General features: G+C 39.5%; 3 protein-coding genes across 10 annotated transcripts in view; 1 reads left to right on the top strand and 2 right to left on the bottom strand.

Annotated features, from left to right (window-relative positions):
- Positions 1–2,267, top strand: part of LOC105273540 (39S ribosomal protein L38, mitochondrial-like) — a gene marked incomplete at its 5' end in the record, with an annotated part of 15,762 nt that extends 13,495 nt beyond the window's left edge. Inside the window, one exon of the mRNA XM_011316035.1 lies at positions 1,110–2,267. The remainder of the gene's footprint in view (positions 1–1,109) is intronic.
- An 87-nt stretch (positions 2,268–2,354) lies between these two features.
- Positions 2,355–8,925, bottom strand: hig (hikaru genki). 3 transcript variants are annotated; one of them, XM_011315714.1, is made up of 9 exons: positions 8,644–8,925; positions 7,726–7,823; positions 6,635–6,797; positions 4,992–5,165; positions 3,909–4,043; positions 3,460–3,603; positions 2,981–3,190; positions 2,668–2,883; positions 2,355–2,584 (listed from the first exon to the last, which is right to left on the bottom strand). In XM_011315714.1, exons 1-9 carry the CDS (start codon positions 8,717–8,719, stop codon positions 2,379–2,381), a joined length of 1,422 nt encoding a protein of 473 aa, XP_011314016.1. In that variant the 5' UTR covers positions 8,720–8,925; the 3' UTR covers positions 2,355–2,378. The 3 variants fall into 3 exon arrangements, with proteins under 3 accessions (XP_011314016.1, XP_011314018.1, XP_011314017.1); XM_011315716.1 differs by having other exon boundaries at positions 8,634–8,925; XM_011315715.1 differs by having other exon boundaries at positions 7,738–7,823; positions 8,644–8,924.
- Positions 8,926–9,316: 391 nt separating this feature from the next.
- LOC105273335 (uncharacterized) lies at positions 9,317–16,809 on the bottom strand. Of its 6 annotated transcripts, none has more exons than XM_011315721.1 (10): positions 16,568–16,809; positions 15,808–15,907; positions 15,309–15,426; positions 15,046–15,199; positions 14,883–14,970; positions 13,984–14,317; positions 11,452–13,855; positions 10,805–11,216; positions 10,667–10,733; positions 9,317–10,594 (listed from the first exon to the last, which is right to left on the bottom strand). In XM_011315721.1, exons 1-7 carry the CDS (start codon positions 16,620–16,622, stop codon positions 11,519–11,521), a joined length of 3,186 nt encoding a protein of 1,061 aa, XP_011314023.1. In that variant the 5' UTR covers positions 16,623–16,809; the 3' UTR covers positions 9,317–10,594; positions 10,667–10,733; positions 10,805–11,216; positions 11,452–11,518. The 6 variants fall into 6 exon arrangements, with proteins under 6 accessions (XP_011314023.1, XP_011314022.1, XP_011314024.1 ...); XM_011315720.1 differs by having other exon boundaries at positions 10,805–10,928; positions 11,003–13,855; XM_011315722.1 differs by having other exon boundaries at positions 10,805–13,855; positions 15,046–15,190.
- Between the last annotated feature and the right edge of the window lie 770 nt (positions 16,810–17,579).

Genomic DNA, 17,579 nt, shown 5'->3' on the forward strand with positions numbered 1-17,579 from the left:
GAGAAAACCATTACCAAAGATATCTACTCTAAATACATATAAAATATATGAAATCGTAATCCACATTAGATCTATCTATCTCTATTTCCCCAATTGCTGTAAAATGTGTTAATTTCTCATAAAAAAATTAGTAACAGCGAACCTTTCACCAATTTTTTTTAAAAAGGCATTTTAATCGCTCCCCCGAAAATTGGGAGAATTGACCAATATTGTGTATATTGTGTGTACATATAAATGTTTTATATATATCGTGTGGAATACCTGAAAAATATCTAGAGGGGATTCCTGAGGAGTCGCTGAGGGTGAGGAATCGGGATGAGGATGTAATCAAGCCCCTAGTTCTGGTAACGGCTTTGGAGAATCTCCCTCGAGGGCAATACGTTGCCGAATTTCACTGTGGGGTGAATTGGAAAAGATATGGTCTTGGCTTTAGTCCCCTCATACATGCCCTCACCCCCGCAATTTTCTCCATCCACTTTCACTCTTCCAAAAGTTACAATTCCCCCTAAAAATAAAAATAAAAACGAAAAAAAAAAATGCAAGATAAAAAAGAAAACCGATTGCCCAGAGCCAGTTTTTCCACTATTGGTTTTTGTCCTTGCCATTCTTCTCCACCATCCTCAGGGGCCATTAAAACTTTCCACGGTTTAGCGATTTTCGATTGCCTGCGGCCTCACGTCAGGACAACGTCAAAGAGAGAAAACAGGAGACGGAAAAAAAGTGAAAGAAAAAAAATTGGAGAAATTGCAAACAACTTTATCTATTCATCTTGCTCATCTTCCCTCCAAGACGTACATAATCGAGCGTAAAGGGTTGAAAACAAAAAGAAAATGGTAATAAGAGAGGAACAACCTTGGATTTAGTTAAAAGTTTGAGGGGCATTTTAAAATTTATTTGCGAGGGTAAAAGTTCTCGATTGTATTTGATAAAAGGGTGTAACGAGAAAAGTTGAGTCAAGGGATTTTTGATACTGGAGCGGCGATGAAGGATTTATTTACCTGTACAATGAGCAGTGAAATCAAATGGAAAATATATATCAGGGGGTAAGGGAAATTGTTTATTTAAGTCAGACTGATGGTGCGATTAGTTTTATCCTGTTATTGTCCTAGGGAAAAATGGAGGTGATAAGGTATCTTCTGGGGATCAGAGTATGGATAAAGGACGATTGGTGAAAAGAGGCTGAGGGAAATGGTGCACCAGTACGTACGTCGTACAGAGAGTTGGATTATCTGGAGGTGTACGAGAGGCTTTCTTCCTGGAATGAATAGTTCCACTGTTATCGACTTCCCCAGGACGAACAAAAGAAAGAGGAAATAGTCAGCCCTTGATCCAGCGATTTGTCTATTCCCTACTAAAGTCTCATTGCGGAGGGTGTCTTATGCCTTCCAGACCGGTCTATTCTTTCCACTTTATATCACCCCGAAAAAACTAAAGTAGAACGAAAAATAAATTTCATTCCAAATGAAAATCAAATGAGAATATCTCACATTTACCGCAGTGCATTAAATTTAAGGATTCAGTCATTATTTATCCATAAAAAATACCTTAAAGTGGTTTAATTGAAAAAAATATAGAGATTGTTAATGTTTTGGTATATATTTGTTATAAATTTGAAGAATATGTACAATTGCCCGATGTTATGGATTTTTCGGACGATGTTTTGATTTGGATGTAATTAAATGTAATTGGCGTAGTTCGATTTAAAGGGAGAGGATTTAGAATGCGAAAGTGTGAAGTGTAAAGGGATGGACAACAATTGAGTCCTCGTAGTTTTTCCAGGAATACTTGAAGAGAAAATGTTTCTTTGGTCTTGAAGAGTCCAATAATAAGTACATACCTCATTTTTGTTTGGTTTGTAAAGTAATTCCCAGTGGTATTTACGAGGATCTCTGTGCATTTGATGGACCCAGGGTTGAGGGGTTTTGAAATGCCACGAGGGGTGGGAACCTCAAGTTGAAATGAGAATAAAATGTGGGTGGGTGGGTGACAAGGGGGAAAAAGGGGGGCGGGAGATGGCAAGGAGCTTTAATTAATCTCTGTGCAAATACAAGGCCACGGAGTTAGTGAGGATAGACGATGAGGATCACTCGAGGGTAAGATAAAGAAGATGCTGAAAGAAAAATAGAAAGGTGAAAGGCTGGACGAGTGGAGCCCTCGAGTTGCGCACTTTTTTTTTTATTTTCTTCTTTTGTGGAAAACATGGTTTCTCTTTACTAATAATTCTGCCGGAACGGCGCAGTCGATTTGACTCGATAAAAATCGAATGAGGATCGGTGAAAAAAAAAATCCAATTGGCTTTTTTTTTTTAATCACTGATTCGTTGGTTATTTAAATTGATCTTGATTGAACTCTTCGGTGTTGCGATGAACGTGGGGCATTCAAACGTCTCTGTAGGAGGTGCAGGGCGGTGGTGGTCCACTCCAGATTCCGTTCTCTCTGCATGTTGGTTTTCTCTCCGGCTCCAGTGGTGTTACGTAACCCAGGGAACACGTCACTTGAATCGTATCGCCGGGTTTGTACCAGAATTTCAGTGGAGCAATTTTTCCGTGGGGTGGATCGCCCGGGTATGGACACCTGACTTCACCTGATTCAATCATTTGGTTAAAAATCAGCGAAGATGAAATAAAAAATTGCACAATGTCCATGAATGTTAAAAAAACGACTCACATAGTGGAGGTTCATGAGACCAAGTGCCATTCTCGGTACAAATAATTGATCCCTCCCCGATTAATTGATGGCCAGGCAGACAGGCAAATCTCAACAATGATCCAACCTTCCTGGCTTTATTGGCTTTGGTAAATCGTTTTTGTGCCACTGGCGGACTTCTCTCCGTTTCCAGAATAATTCCATTTTTGGGTACAGGGGGAAGAGGGCACTTTATCTCTGCAGAGAATAAAATAAAATTCAAAAATAATTGAGCCGTCAAAGCAAAGCGCAGAGAGATGATATTTTTGAGTGAACCACAGGCGATTAGTCTTACGCGAGCATACTGGTACAGTAGCATTCCACGTGCCATCCTCACCGCAGGATATAGTCTGGGATCCGAGCAGCAAGTTACCCCACAGACAGGTGAACACAGCATTACCACTGACGCTGTTATTGTGCTCCAACATCTGAAGTTTTGCATTAGGCAGGACAATCTCTGGACACAGTATGAGCTCACAGCGTGGCACCTCACTAGACCATCTTCCTGCAATGCGCAAACCAATTTTCCAGAGGTTCACTCACTCCCATCCCTTCTCTATTTACCACCCCCGTGGCTTTCATTCAATTATCACGACTCGTTTCGTGCAGTAATTCGTGCGGCTAACGAGTCTGATTCGCAATTACCGGCAGACACGAAAAATTTTCCACTGGGGTGAGAAGAAAAAAAAAAAATACTCGGACTCTTCCAGGAGAAGAGCATTGCGAGTGGAATGGGAATTAAAAAGATGGAGGAAAGAATTCAATTCGACTCACCGTTGTACTGGCAATTGAGTACTTTCGAGCCAACCAGTTTGTACCCATTTGGACACTCAAACTCAGCCCTCTGGCCCATCCTAGCACCCTGAATCTTGCTGGACAGTGGGGCTGGTGTTGGTATCAGAGTGGGACAGTGGGTATCTGAAGGAGAAAATCATTCAATTCTCTGAATTATCCCACCAAGCCCCTCATTTCTCCCCCAAGAAGTTATTACATCACAATCAGCGCAGAAAAATCACAAGTCCTTCTAATTACCTCAGCACAATAATTACCTACTTATATCAATTATTTATTAATTATTTACTGAACTTATGCTGGTAGCTAAACAGATTCCCACAATTTTTACCAGAAGATCAGAGGAAAATGTCATTTTCTCGTAACGAGGCATGAGGATTCCGTCAGAGGAACCCCTCCAGCTATCAATCATATCAACATGGTGGACTCACCTACGACGTGGATTCTGATGGAATTACTCAGGCCCTTGGGTGTGGAGCAGGTATATACCCCCGAGTCCTGATTTTTAACGTAATATATCGACAGCCTGTACTTCCAATCTTTCTCGGATGGTGCGATGGCCCAGCCTACAAGCCAAATATTGGAAAAAGCATTAATTCGGCCCTCAGGGCGAAACGTCAAATTCGTGGAGCATCGGCTTATGATCGTCAACGTAATGAGGATGATGATGTTGATGATAGAATGGTCTACGTGCGCATGCACCCTGGAATTCCATCGTGGTGGATTAACCCGCTTTTGGGATTGTCCAGAGTTTAGACACGTCAATCTTTCATTAATTCAACGTCCACCTCACCCCTTATCTCCACGACCAAACATTTCATTTTCCATCTCATTGTCCATTTTATCTTAATTATCTCATTACATTATGAATTGATAATGAATATGTAATGAGACGTAATGAATAATTCAACAATTATCATTGATATTGCGATATTTTTAATGTTAATTTGAGGTTTTCATCTATTTATGGATATAATAATTAGTGAACTACAACTGTAATGAATTAGTTAATCAGTTATTATGTGTGAAATGCGTGAAACAAAATGATGGATGGATAGATTGGAAAAAAGGTTTGACCCATATTTTTAAAGAGGAACGTTCCACTGGCGAGTAAATTTTTTATGGAGAGACATAACGTGGATTTTCCATGATTCTATTTCCTCTTTTCACTAGTTGCTGGATAACGGAGAAGAGGATTGAAGGAAAAGTGCGAAGGGGTCGAGAAATAGTGGTGAGGGTCCTCGTACCTGCAAACCTATTGAAACTCAACAATTGGAACTCAGCTGTGTACATTATAGCATCGAAAACTCGCTAAATTGCAGAGCCAAGTCATGGGGTTTATTTACATTTTCATTCTATCATTTCCCGTTTCTTTCACTGCAAATATTCCGAGGTTCCTCGATTACGAGGAGTTACAAATGCAAATAGTTCCAACCAGAAACTAACTCACCGATTTTTTAGTCCTATTTTCCAACGGTTTTACTCGATCATTTGCATGCAACTGAATGACATACCTGTGAGGTATTGACGAAATGTTGAGTTCCATGTCCATTCTGGATTGCCCATGCGTCGGGCAAATAAACACTCTAGATGTAAAATACTTCCTGGGAAGACAGCGAGGGCACCCGAGGGCTCGATAGCCGCTGATCCTCTGGGTAGGCCGAACAGAATCGTCGGTGGAACATTATCTAGAGAGAATAAATTCAAACATCCCCCATTTTATTTTCTGTCCACCACCTCAAGTACTAAATCCCAGATTCAATTCTATCCCTTCAAAATTTGTTATTTAATCTCAAATTTCTGCAAATATTAACAATCTCTCTTGAGATGCGAATTAAATTCACGTAAATAAAAAAAAAATATATATTCTATTCCTATAACAAGGAAAAAATGCAAGAAATGATTATTACAAAATTATTATCTCTTTTATTGTTGTATTTGTAAATTATTTATGTAAGTGATAAATGTCTGAATAAAACCGTAGGTTTTTTATTTTGAGAAAGGAAAGAGGAATATCCACAATTTTTTGAAATTCGACGGAATTATTCGACGGAATCTGTCTATGAATTTCCACGAGGGTTGAATTCACCCCATTTGGCCCTTTCTCCACGGATGCATTTTTCTCACAAAGTGAAGCTCTTGGTTCCGTCTCACGCACGCAATTTCATAGCCAACCACCAGTGGTAGCAGCTGTTTCAACCTTCCCACAAGCTATTTCGCAATTCTTTTCACTTGCCTCCCACACCCCCACCCTCCACCACTTTTTTTTCATCCCATGTGTCACAGCTTTTCCATTTCTCGATTGTTCCTACATTTTTTTTTCCCCAGAGTGTTGTTTCTGGCCACTGGCTGGGAGTATTAAAGAAAAAAAAAAATCGGTTCTGCTCATTGAAATGACAATAGGACAGAGGGGATTTCTTCATTAAAATAAATTGTGCGTGTATCGATGTGTAAACCGGATGCAGTAGAATGAAGGAGATGAATGGTTTACGGAGGGGATGGGAAAATTCTACGTGGTGAGAAAGTAAATCCGCGGAGATCCGCAATCCCTCCCTGAGGGCGAGAAAACCCGCTACTTCTACCCTCTCATCCCACCAGCTCTCTCCCGTTTTATTTGGATTTTTTTCCACCCCACAATTTTCACACCCTCTTGTATGAAAATCCCATGGAATACCTATTAATCTTCATTACATGAATGATAAAAATGCCAAGAGTTATAGATGCGAGATACAACTGGTTTTAATCTCATTCACCCCCACGTTCCCCTCATTCCATTCCTCCCGAGAAAAAAAAAATTCAGTGACCATGTCCGTCATGTCCATTACATCAGAATTAAACAAATGCCCAGAACTGTTTAATTTTACCATTTTTTATCGCAATTTGGGTCAATTGTTTTTTCCAGATGATATCCCAATGAGCAGCCATATGGAAATGACTCTTGATTACTTGAATCGTAAAAATAATGAGTTATGACGGAGAAGTTGGACTGTGTTTTAAATATCGTTTGCATGTACCTCTCATGCACTCTCAAAACGACAACTGCAGATGATGTGCACTGCACTCGGTTTAAATAACAGAATGCGGTGAAATTTTTGGCGCTAATGTGACAATCCGCGTGTGGCACGCGACGACAAAATATTGATAAAATTTAGCTCACCCGAGTAATTTGAAATGGATGTTGTAGGGATGCAGGATGGAGATTTTCCATTCCACCCCCCATTTCTGCACACCAGGAGTGGATCACCAACGAGTTTGTATCGCCCCAGCTCTCGACATCTCACTGTAACTCGTTCTCCATGTGGAATTGTGATCTTGTCCGCCTGTAAAATCCCCATGTAACCCATCAGCATGTTTCTGCCTCCATTACTCCTCTCGTCGTACTCCCCAGCACTGGATATTGTCCAGAATATCTCCAATTTTCTTCATTCCCTTCATCCCTCTTCATCTCCCTTCATCCCCCTACATCCCCTTGGTACACATATATTCCAGCCATTTGCATTATTTCAAAATCGATATTGGTCCCTCTTCAAACGATACATATGCATGAAGAGGCATCAGTCAGTGTGTCTTATGTCTAACGAAAGATCGACGGGCATGATTATTTTAGTTTGCTAAATTCTTTGGTAAATAGCTTAAGCTACTCCAGCAATTTTTCCAACTTCCAGATAGTTACGGTCTACGCGCAAAAATTAATTCTGCTTATCAAATTTTAATGAGGGTTTTAGGGAAGGTTCCAGGAAATTGGCTGGAGTGTATTTACTTGACTGATAATGACTGAGTACTGGTTAATTAAAATTATAGAAATTTTCATTTCGAATGTTATCCACGATCCGCTGGAAATTAATGTATTAATTGCACTGCAATTAATCAATCTGAAATTTGAATTCTGAGTGGAGTGCCAGGGAAATTATTATTTTTTCAATTCTACTGCTCAACAATTTTGAATTTCCTTGAATTTTCATTGACTAAAGAAATTCCATGAGGAATTTCATAAAAATGTAAGACTAACACCGGAAAGGGAGGGAAATTTTACAAACAAAATTAAATTTAAAAATTGATTGAAGAAAAGAGAATTTCGCTCGGATCAATCCAAAAATTCCCTGGCATTCCCCTCCCTTGTAATAAAATAGAAATAAAAATTTGAGCACTTGAAAATTTTTCTAAAGAATTTATCTCCGCGCAAACCGTCCGTGAAATTGAATTTTCTCCTTATTAACGTACGAAATGAATATTACCCAGTGCTTTTACCTTTTTACTTACGGATATGGTTACATTTTTGTAAGTCATAATGAGGAGGGGATGAAGACCCTCGAGTTTGCACTCACGGGGAGGTTCCTTGTCCACATCTGAAAGCATATTGCTTAATCGCATTTGTTACTTTTGTCGGTGTGGATTAGAGGGTCGATGGTAAAGAGAAAAAAAAAACCTGAAGCCAGTGATAATGGGGACGGGATAAAGTTTGAATCCAATTTTGTTACCCTCCCACCTCGTGACTACATAGAGCCGACGGCGATGTCTACGTAAACTCGCAGCAAGATGCCTCAACTCCAAGAGTCACTACTTTTTTCGGCTTTATTTTCCTCGCGCTTTTCCGGAAAGCTAATAAATGCAAAAGCTTTTGAATATAAAAAAGACACGTGGCAGTGTGAATCGAGGCGATTAAATTTATAATACAAAGTGAAAAAGAAAATTCAGAATTCAATCTAACAATCTAATTTGATATTAAAAAATAGATTCCATTCTAAAAAACAACAAAAATTAATGTTTTGCAGATATTTTTTCCATATGTTTTCCTGTGGTACTTATTATTTGATGAAAATCATTTTTCTGGTGGAATCACTTGCCAAAAAATTATTTATTCCAGTTTATTTATCTCAATGCGTCAGAAGTGAACCAAAAACTGGGGAAATTGGGAAAACGCGGAGAACGTTGAGGAGTTTTGGGGGTAATTCGATCAGCTGCTGGTACATGTCCCTGGATAATTCATCCCCCGATAAACAGCCGTCGAAGCCAAAGCGGACTGAACAAATGTCAATTGCAGAATGAAATGTAAAAAAAAAAAACAAGAGAAACATCTGTCCCAAAGGATTTAGATTTCTTAACAGAAAATCTGGGGAAAATCGAGGGTTTGGGGGATCGATTCTCCGTGCATTCACCTCGACTCACCTTTCCCGGCATGGCAGATCCTCAAATTTGGGCTGAGCAAGATGACAAGCCAGATAATATTGAAATTCTGTGTCATCCTGGGCCAAATATCTCCGATAATTGTGCCACTTTGATGATTTATGTAATGATTATTTAAAAAAAAAACCACAACTACCCCGAGACGCTCGGACACTGTTGACAAAATTCTACAGCAGATGCTAAACAACTACATCCTGGTTTATTTTCACTTCCAATTGTCCCCCGAACTCATTGACATACGTTGCGAAACTGAGCCTCGGTTGGACCCACATAATAGTTACTACTATGCAATCCCCCACCTTTCTACTCCAATCCAGAGCTTTTCCCGACGCACCCCCGACAAAACGCGCAAGCGCTTCCGCTCTGGACTTCATCTTTCTTCACATTTATCCTTAAAAGAAAAAAAAAGGCCTTTCTTACCCTCAACAACTTGCACACTCGTTGGAATTACGTACGTTCAACGTCGTGTTCTCCACAACCAAGGGGTGCAAAACAATTTTCCAAAGTGCTCGTCACACACCCACACACCCACTGTCCCATTATTTTTTTTTTATTCACCAGTCGCTTTGTTTTAATCTCGAGCTTGAGAAATTGATGCAGGAAATTCATTTCGAATAATTAAAGGCACTACTCGGATTAAATTTTTTGTCTTTAAATATGTCATTTATTCTGTTTTCCACGAAAGGAAAGAAACAACGGTCTTGACACACCTCCGATAAAACATTCATCTCTCACAATTGCTCTACGACACTCGTACACACTCTGAGGTTTCTTTCTAATACTTCTTGTTCTTATGACTATCAGATTTGTTAATTAAATAATAAATTGTAATAACGTAATAAGTATTAACATTCAATTGAATTGGAGGTAATGGATACATTGGTTGGAAGAAACCGAGAACTATGACAAACTATCATTAAACTAGGTGAAAATTATCTGCAATACAACGAGTGACTGTTAGGCTGTTTACAATGCGGGTAATTATCGTATATTTTCAATGATTTTATTTGGCAAATGTGGGTAACTATGAAGAATGGCACAGACAATTCAGTAGCGAAGAGATAAGTTGAATTTTTGCATTAATCATGGATTAGTAAAAAAATCGGTTGATTGTTATTCGATTTTTCTTTCTAGATAAATAAGAATAAATAAGAAAAATCCTCATTTTATCACTTCGCTTCTGTATACAAATACAAAAAATCATCAAACTGAACATGATTAATCACAGTTTTGGACATCAGTTATCAAATTAAGTTCAGCTGCCAGGAAGTCATGAAGATTCTCTAAAACTAGTAATCACCCATTAAATTTGACAGCCTCCGCTTCTCTACGATTCTACTTAAATAACATACAAGCGGCAATATTTTCTTTCTCAGTCTTTCGTTGCATAATTACTAATAAAAAAAAAAACCTAAAGTAATAGATCTGACGTAAAAAATAAAAGTCGATGAGACTAAAAAACGGATCGAGGGAATAATCGACACCCGTTGGACTCATGGGAAGACATCAAGCAAATTCATTGAGATAAAAAATAAATTAACAATCGAAATGGTAAAACCAGGGTACACATCTGTTATTCATTGACTAGGGTCCTTTGAATTCGGTTTTGATTATGAATCCCCCACTTAGCGTTCCACGAAAAATAGTCAAGTTCTACTTGGTTTATTAATTATTTGGCTTTTTCATTTTAATTAAATATGACTATTCGCACCAGAGGTCCCTATGAGGCTCCACACCCACTCTCATTTATATATTTACCAGTAAATACAACGGGTGAGTACATGGATGCGTCGGTATCTGGTGCAAATACTCAATCAGCTTTTATTTCAGTTGTATGTTGGTCGGTGAATTTTCGGTATATGGCAGAAATTCTGATATTGGCGCTGTTTCTTATATTGATACGGCTCGGTATGCCTCCGCTTTCTCAGCTGACCTAAAAAGCACATGGGATTTATCATTACTTCATCAGACAGTCTGATTACTCAATAATCCATCAGTAACTCACCAGTGTTGTGATATTGGCGCTATCTTATATTGAAACGACTCGTATAACGCTTCCGCTCTCAACTGACCTAAAAGCACAGGGGAATCCTCATCAGTTCATCAGACAGTCTGATTACTCAATCATCCATCACGAACTCACCAGTTGTATCGATGCACATTATTCTCCATTCCAGGGAGAATTCATCAGCGAGAAAGAAAAACCATGTGTTTGTTTTCTCCTCTCGAACAGTTAAATAATCGTAATCTTCACAGACGTCCCCCAGCTGATAATCGCAGAGGGGAATCCTCATAAATTCGCCAGACAGTCTGATTATTCAATCATCCATTAATAACTCACCAGTGTTGAATCGATGCGCATTATTTTCTACTCCAGTGATAATTCTTCAGCGATAAAGAAAAAATATGAATTTTTCCTCTTCTTCCCACCAGTTAAATAATCATAATCTTCAAATTGTTGAAATCTTCAAGTGATGAATCTTCCATGCCGCATCGGTCATACATAATTAATTTTTCCGTACTGCTTCTCACGATTTTTCATTTGGAAATCGATACTGCACACCTCCAAACCCGAAAACATGACAATCAAAACGGAAATATCCAGGTTATTGCGATGGGATTTTATTCGCACTGATGGTTGGCTAGATCATCGCCTAGAACGCCAATTCCACACAGCAAAAAAAATAAAAATAAAAGCCCACCTCAACAACCTGGAGATATACTATTACCTAATTCGAACTAATCTATCGGTGTTTTCTTCAATAAGTATGTACACGTAATGATACTAACCACAGCCTGTCGAACGGTGAGATATTTGACTGTGAGTCGAATGAATAATTTGACTCGACTTGAATGATCATCGGGTTCTCTTGCGCTTACGCCTAGACACACCGGACGGATTTCTGTCAATCTCATCATCAGGATAGTTGTAATTAACTCTAGGTACTTTTCTCTTGGACAGTCTGGTCTGTCTTTTTGAATTTTTTGTCGGAGTTTTAGGCTCCATAACATTCTTCGAAGGCCTCGATATTCCACTCTCCGGACTTTTTCGACTTTTTATTGGTACACCACTGCCAATCTCGGATTGCTTTAGCTCAAGATCATCAAAGTGATAGCCATTGATCACATTCTCTTCTTCTTTCTGCAATCTAGGGGATAATTTACCGTCTCTACTGTTATCGCGAGTGGCAATAGATTTAATAGACAAGTTGGAATAATTACCAATTGATTTGTCCGTCTGGAGAGTCTCCACAAAACTCGCAGACATCATACTGAACCGCTTCTTCAAAGGTAACTTGCTGTTGACATTTTTCAATATCCCGTGGTTGTTATCAATGCCATTACCAAGCTCAATGCTGTACAGGGGCTTGTCATCGAATGGTTTGACGTCATTTTGGGTATTAGCCTCTAGGCTACAGTCTTTCAGAACAGACGTCGGCTGAATTCCAATGTAATAGCCACCATCGATTCCACTGGTGGTCTGGGCGTCACCCGGTGGAATAATACACTGGGTGCAGTGTGTGACAATGTCATAACGACAATTTAAACATGTACATCTTGATGAGTTTGGATGAGAATGAATGGGTGATGCTGAATGATTGACAGGAATGGCGCAGGTAACCGAGCTGCAATTTTGGGGGCACGAGATAAATAATTCAGGTGTTGGATAGTTGGCGTGATAGAGGGGTGCTGTGGGAATACGAATGGAATGTGGGTCGACAAGATCAGAGGGACAACCATTGAATTCTTGTCTCATTCTGTGCCTTCTCGGTGATTTAGCTTCAATGCTGGCTTTCTTTCCAGATTTCTGGAGATCAACTGCTCGATTACTGTCGTTTGAAGCAGTTACTTTGACCTTTTGTGCGCGTCTGGGATCGTCAAATATCTGGGGCACTGGTGGCTGAGAGATTCTGTACATTTTGTCGTAAATTTCGTAGGGATAATTGACCTCGTCAATGCCCTCTATTGGAGACATCTTCTCACTCAAATTGGTCGTCTCCTCATCCTCGTGATTCTCAATAGCTTTATTTATTATATACAAATTGCTGTTCGGTGATTTCTGGTAGAGAAATACTGTCTCACCGTTGAGAATGACATTTGTCTCTTCCCTCTCTGATTGTATCGAACTGTCGACTGAGGTACTTGGACAGCCGTTATCCTCGTCAGTGGGCAATTTATCGAGACGTTGGGTAGGATACACTACACTTGTGCAGTTATCTGAGATGTCCTCCGACGAAGACACCTCAACCTGAAATGCTACTTCGTCGATGTTATTGCTTTCAAGGATATCGTTAGTACTTCCAAAGTCAGTCAGACTTTTGTAATCCTTAACTTTGATAATCTCACGATTTGGATTGATTGGATGGCTCGTTGTAGCTGTACTCAAGTGAGATATTCTTTGTGATACACTAGCGAGTAATGAGAGACCGTCGATATGCTGCTCTTGGTACTCGGTATCGATCATTTTCTCCGGCAAACGCTCAAGTACATTCTTTCGGCTCTCATCCAATCTCTGATTAATATGAAGTACAGTGTCCCTCTGGTACTCAGTAACTAAATTTGTACTTGTTGAATTAGCATCATCAATAATTTCACTCTTTAATATCTCTGTTATATTATCTTCACACTTTAATTCGTTAATTTCAGTCGTTTCTTCAAGCTCACTCTGAACTTCTATTTGTACTTTAATTCCACTCTCAATAGTTTCACTCTCCATGGTAACTCTTTCCACCTCGTTAGCTGCTGCTGGAGAGTCCTGCAATGAAGGAATTACAATATCATCGATCTGTGGGACCCTCGTTGGATCACAAGAATCGATTTCAACGGTTTGAGTCCTCTCCGTCAAAGACTGACTGCCGATATCAGTTCCACTTGACTCTCTCTCTCGCTGGTCCTCAATGATTATTGATTGATCTCCATCTGTCGTGAGAAACAATGATAAGTCCAATTTTTGGGAATCTTCAGTGGTGCTATCTTCCTTGGCGCTACTGCTCGTCATTTTTCGCTTTGCCACCTCTTGCAGCCACGACAGACGTCTGCCAGATTTTTTCTTCTGCTTCAATACCCTACCACTTGTCTCATCATTTGTTAAATCAATTAAAACTACTTCACTCAATTTTCCCGGTAATCTACGCGATAAACATAATTTTTTTTTTGAATTAATAGCCGATTTATCTTCAGGTTGCTTTTCATTCTAGAATTTGAAATTGCGGTGGAATTTGCTATTCTAATTAGTGTGTATAATTGATTAGTGTGGATGTGTGTAAGCCTATCAGTGCAATAAATGTTCCTAAAGGTGTCAATTATATGGTGAATTCATACCTGGGTAGATTGAGGGCTTTGAACAGGAGGTAGTTCTCTCGAATCTTTCACGAATTTGAGAAAATTCTCAGCTGACTTCTCTAGATCAAATTTCTGTATTAATAAAACTTCAGTGGTGATTTTCTCATCATTTGGCACTTTCGGTAGTACACTATCAACAAGATACTCTGGTAATGCAGGAGGCGACGAACGCAGGGAGGTTTTCGCCTTCACAGCTATGTCGTCCTTCATTGGCGAGCCTTTATTTATTCTCTTCCAGATACGATAGACGAGAAAATATCGAACGTACATGACACCATTAATCGGATGCTCCGGTACCATCTGCAGGATTTTCCTACAATACAAAATCATTACAATATATTATAAAAAATATCTATTAAAATAATATATCATAAGTATTTGAACAACTTGTCTTTTTAATGCAGAATTATTCGTTTCATTTTTTTTTTTATAAAAAAAAATGTCAAATGACTAGTTATCTAGAAATTTATTATTTCGAAATTGAGAGGGAAAATGCACCAGACGCATGCGCTAATACGTTTCTACGGGATAGTTTCTTTTGACTATTTCCTCTTTGTGACCGGATGTGGCGAATTTTTCTCCGGGAATTCAATTCAATGGGTTTGCGCATTACCATCGATTTTTAGAGTCCCCCAGAATGTGAATTATCAATTTCAACGTAAATCCCACGAGGACTGAGGATAAAGACCGACTCTTTTATTTATCTCTCCGAAGAATAGTGCGATTGACTTTTCGTTGTATCAAAGAAGTTAGTTTCCCACGCTGGACTGATAAAAATGTAGTTTCCCTCGGAGAGATAAAAAAAATAAAATTCGCTAAAAATGTCTGGGTATTCTCAAACCACGGGAGTGGAGCGATTTACCGTTCGGTGAACTTACTCTATAAGTGGATCTAAAATCTGATGATACGTAGAACTGAGGAATTGAACTTTCAGAAGAGTATCCATGAGGTGTTGATGTGAATTATCTGCAGAGAGAATAAGAATATCTGATAAATAATAACAAAAGCAACGGATAATACTGATGGAGTTGAATAACTCACCTAAGCAAATATAAAGGTACGAAGTTAATCGAGCTGAAATATTGGACTGCGCCTCATCACTCCTTTTTGATGCTTTCAGCTCAATATCTATGTACATTGCCAATAAATCAGACATCGTGTCCATATAATCCGTTCGCTCTGTCTCCTGAAAGGTCTTAAATTCCAATCATCATTAATGGATCCTCAGATACAGCTTGATGGTGTACAGTGAACTTTGATATTGTAATTAGTAATTGAATAGAGAATAGTTTGAATGCTCTCACCTCTCTTTGAGCTCTATAACAATACAAAAAGAAGCGCAGAGTTTCACTGATTGACTCTCTCAATTTTTCCACCTTGAGTGGCTTCGGTTGACACTCACTAACACTGGGTTGTACATTTCTGCAATGAAAAATATCTCAAATACTCTTCCACATCCAAATAACGGAGTATTGGGAATAGTCTTGGATTTTCCATTGGCCCCACTATTGGGTATTTCGTGTCCATTTTAATGTCCAGGGAAAATTGCGTCGTGTTGTACGTGCAAATAGTGATTTACATTGTACCCGACTATTTCGATACTGCCATTGTAATTTAAAGGTTAATCGATCTGGATGTCTCGCGACAATAGCTCATCCATTTTCATTTGAAATTCTAAACTTGCATAAATGCCAGACTTTTAATGAGCAATCAAAAACCAGTACACAGGATCAGGCAATTACTGGTATCAGAATGATATTGAACAATCAACAATAAAAATAAAGCTTCAATGTTTCCAATTACCTTGCGTAATATGTCATTAAGGAGATCAAAGAGCCAGGAGTAAATCGATTGAGCAGGAGCATCGCTTTGAACTTTTCCATCCACTGTCGGCCCTCCATACCTGATAAAACATTTATTCTTGTTACATTCTACTGAATTTCCAGTGCAGAAACATCATCCCGAGCCCACAAACTCTCTCCATAAATAAACAATAGACTCCAGTTTGTACACTTTATGAGGATCTTTATGACATCTTGGAGTGTCCAAAGACATCTGCCTGGCAGGTGCTTTCCCCAATTTTCCTCGCCCCTCGGCTCGCTTTTCCAACGGTCACCGGATAAAACCGGAAAACCCTGAAAACCGATGCACAACATTTTCCCACCGAGTGCCCATCAGAAGGCCGTTCGAAAATCCCAGTAAAGTCGAAAGAAAAAACACCCCTAAATATTTCCCATCCAAAAACTATCGACCCTGAAAACCCCATCACAGAATATATTGATTATTTTTGTGGGGTAAGGCGTCCTCGTCATGACAAAACACCCTCGACAGCCACAACACCCCAAAAAGAAAGAAGAAAAAAAAATCCCACCACAAACACGCGACATTCCCAAATTTTCCAAAAAAAAACGCCACCCCCGAAAAAAAAATGACATTCACCTCCTCAAAAAGCGGCATGAAACTTTCTAGGTTACAAAATTGTAAACAATGCGAATATTTTCCGAACATGGCCGAGTCAGCAAGTAGAGAAAAATAAAAAGAAAAATAATTGTACAAAACTTGCCTTTCGACGCAGTTGAATTTTCCACACTGTGCGCCAGCTCGACAATTTCACTCATGTTATCTCGCAATATTAAACTGATGTTTACGAGATACAGATGTCAATCCCTCACCCATAAGACGGGTATGGGTATCCGTTTGACAAGTAATAAATGATAATCAACAAAAATTGGTGAATGGAAGTGAGTAACTATCGAGTGTGCGTCCATTCCCAAACTGCGCGCAAGACTACAGCCATATTGCCACTGGCAGTCTAACACTGGATGGCAGGCAATGCTGCACAGCCTATGTACATACAGCATTATGTACAGTAGAGGGGAAACTTCCCCTCCAACTCCTACTTTACCATCTCCAAATCCAAAACTCCACAAGTCTGCATTCCCTTTCTCTCCCGTTCTCTCCCTTGTTCACCATTTTTCTGCAATGTTTTCTCTTTCTCTCCCATGTTCTCCCTTTCTTTCCCTTTGTCACCCTTTCCCTTCCTTTCCTTCCCTTCCCCTCCCTTCCCCTCCCTTCCCCACCCTTCCCCTCCCGTTCCATCCCTTTCCCACCCATACCGCCCCACTTCATCCCTTTCTCCACAATATCCCAAACACGCACAAGAGTTCCCACCGTTGTTTTTGTTGTATATCTGTATGCATTCAAAGAAATCACAGTGAAAAAGCAGCTGCGTCCATCGAAACATGCACGTGACAGAAGTAAGAGAGAGATAGAAATGAGTAAAGACCCCCTGAGGACAATCATCCAGACGCATTGTCTCAACTCAATGCCATCGTGACATTCATGCTAATTTTATATGTGTTAACATCAGGTATTTAACTAATTGCTGATCGATAAATCAATGCCGGTGAAGTCTGATGAAATCGAAAATGCATGGACTCTTGTTGTCTTAGGATTGCGTACAGGGTGGATTTTGGTATGCGCTTGCGTCATTGGGGGCTCGATAAATCCAACTGCAGGGTTTTAACACGGGCCCTGCTAATTACTTCTGGCTTTCTGAACTTGGAATCCAGTAA

This window comes from Fopius arisanus, unplaced genomic scaffold, assembly GCF_000806365.1.
Source record: "Fopius arisanus strain USDA-PBARC FA_bdor unplaced genomic scaffold, ASM80636v1 scaffold00005, whole genome shotgun sequence".
Taxonomy (NCBI): Eukaryota; Metazoa; Arthropoda; class Insecta; order Hymenoptera; family Braconidae; genus Fopius; species Fopius arisanus.

Excerpts from the sequence above, each read along its gene's own strand:
- hig (XM_011315714.1), bottom strand. The coding sequence starts at position 8,719 with ATGACACAGAATTTCAATATTATCTGGCTTGTCATCTTGCTCAGCCCA. Across the intron at positions 4,044-4,991 it reads ATTTCGTCAATACCTCACAG|GCTGGGCCATCGCACCATCC; the intron begins GTATGTCATTCA and ends TTTGGCTTGTAG. Across the intron at positions 3,604-3,908 it reads CATCAGAATCCACGTCGTAG|ATACCCACTGTCCCACTCTG; the intron begins GTGAGTCCACCA and ends TTTCTCCTTCAG.
- LOC105273335 (XM_011315721.1), bottom strand. The coding sequence starts at position 16,622 with ATGAGTGAAATTGTCGAGCTGGCGCACAGTGTGGAAAATTCAACTGCG. Across the intron at positions 15,908-16,567 it reads AAATTCAACTGCGTCGAAAG|GTATGGAGGGCCGACAGTGG; the intron begins GCAAGTTTTGTA and ends ATGTTTTATCAG. Across the intron at positions 15,200-15,308 it reads GTTATAGAGCTCAAAGAGAG|ACCTTTCAGGAGACAGAGCG; the intron begins GTGAGAGCATTC and ends TTGGAATTTAAG.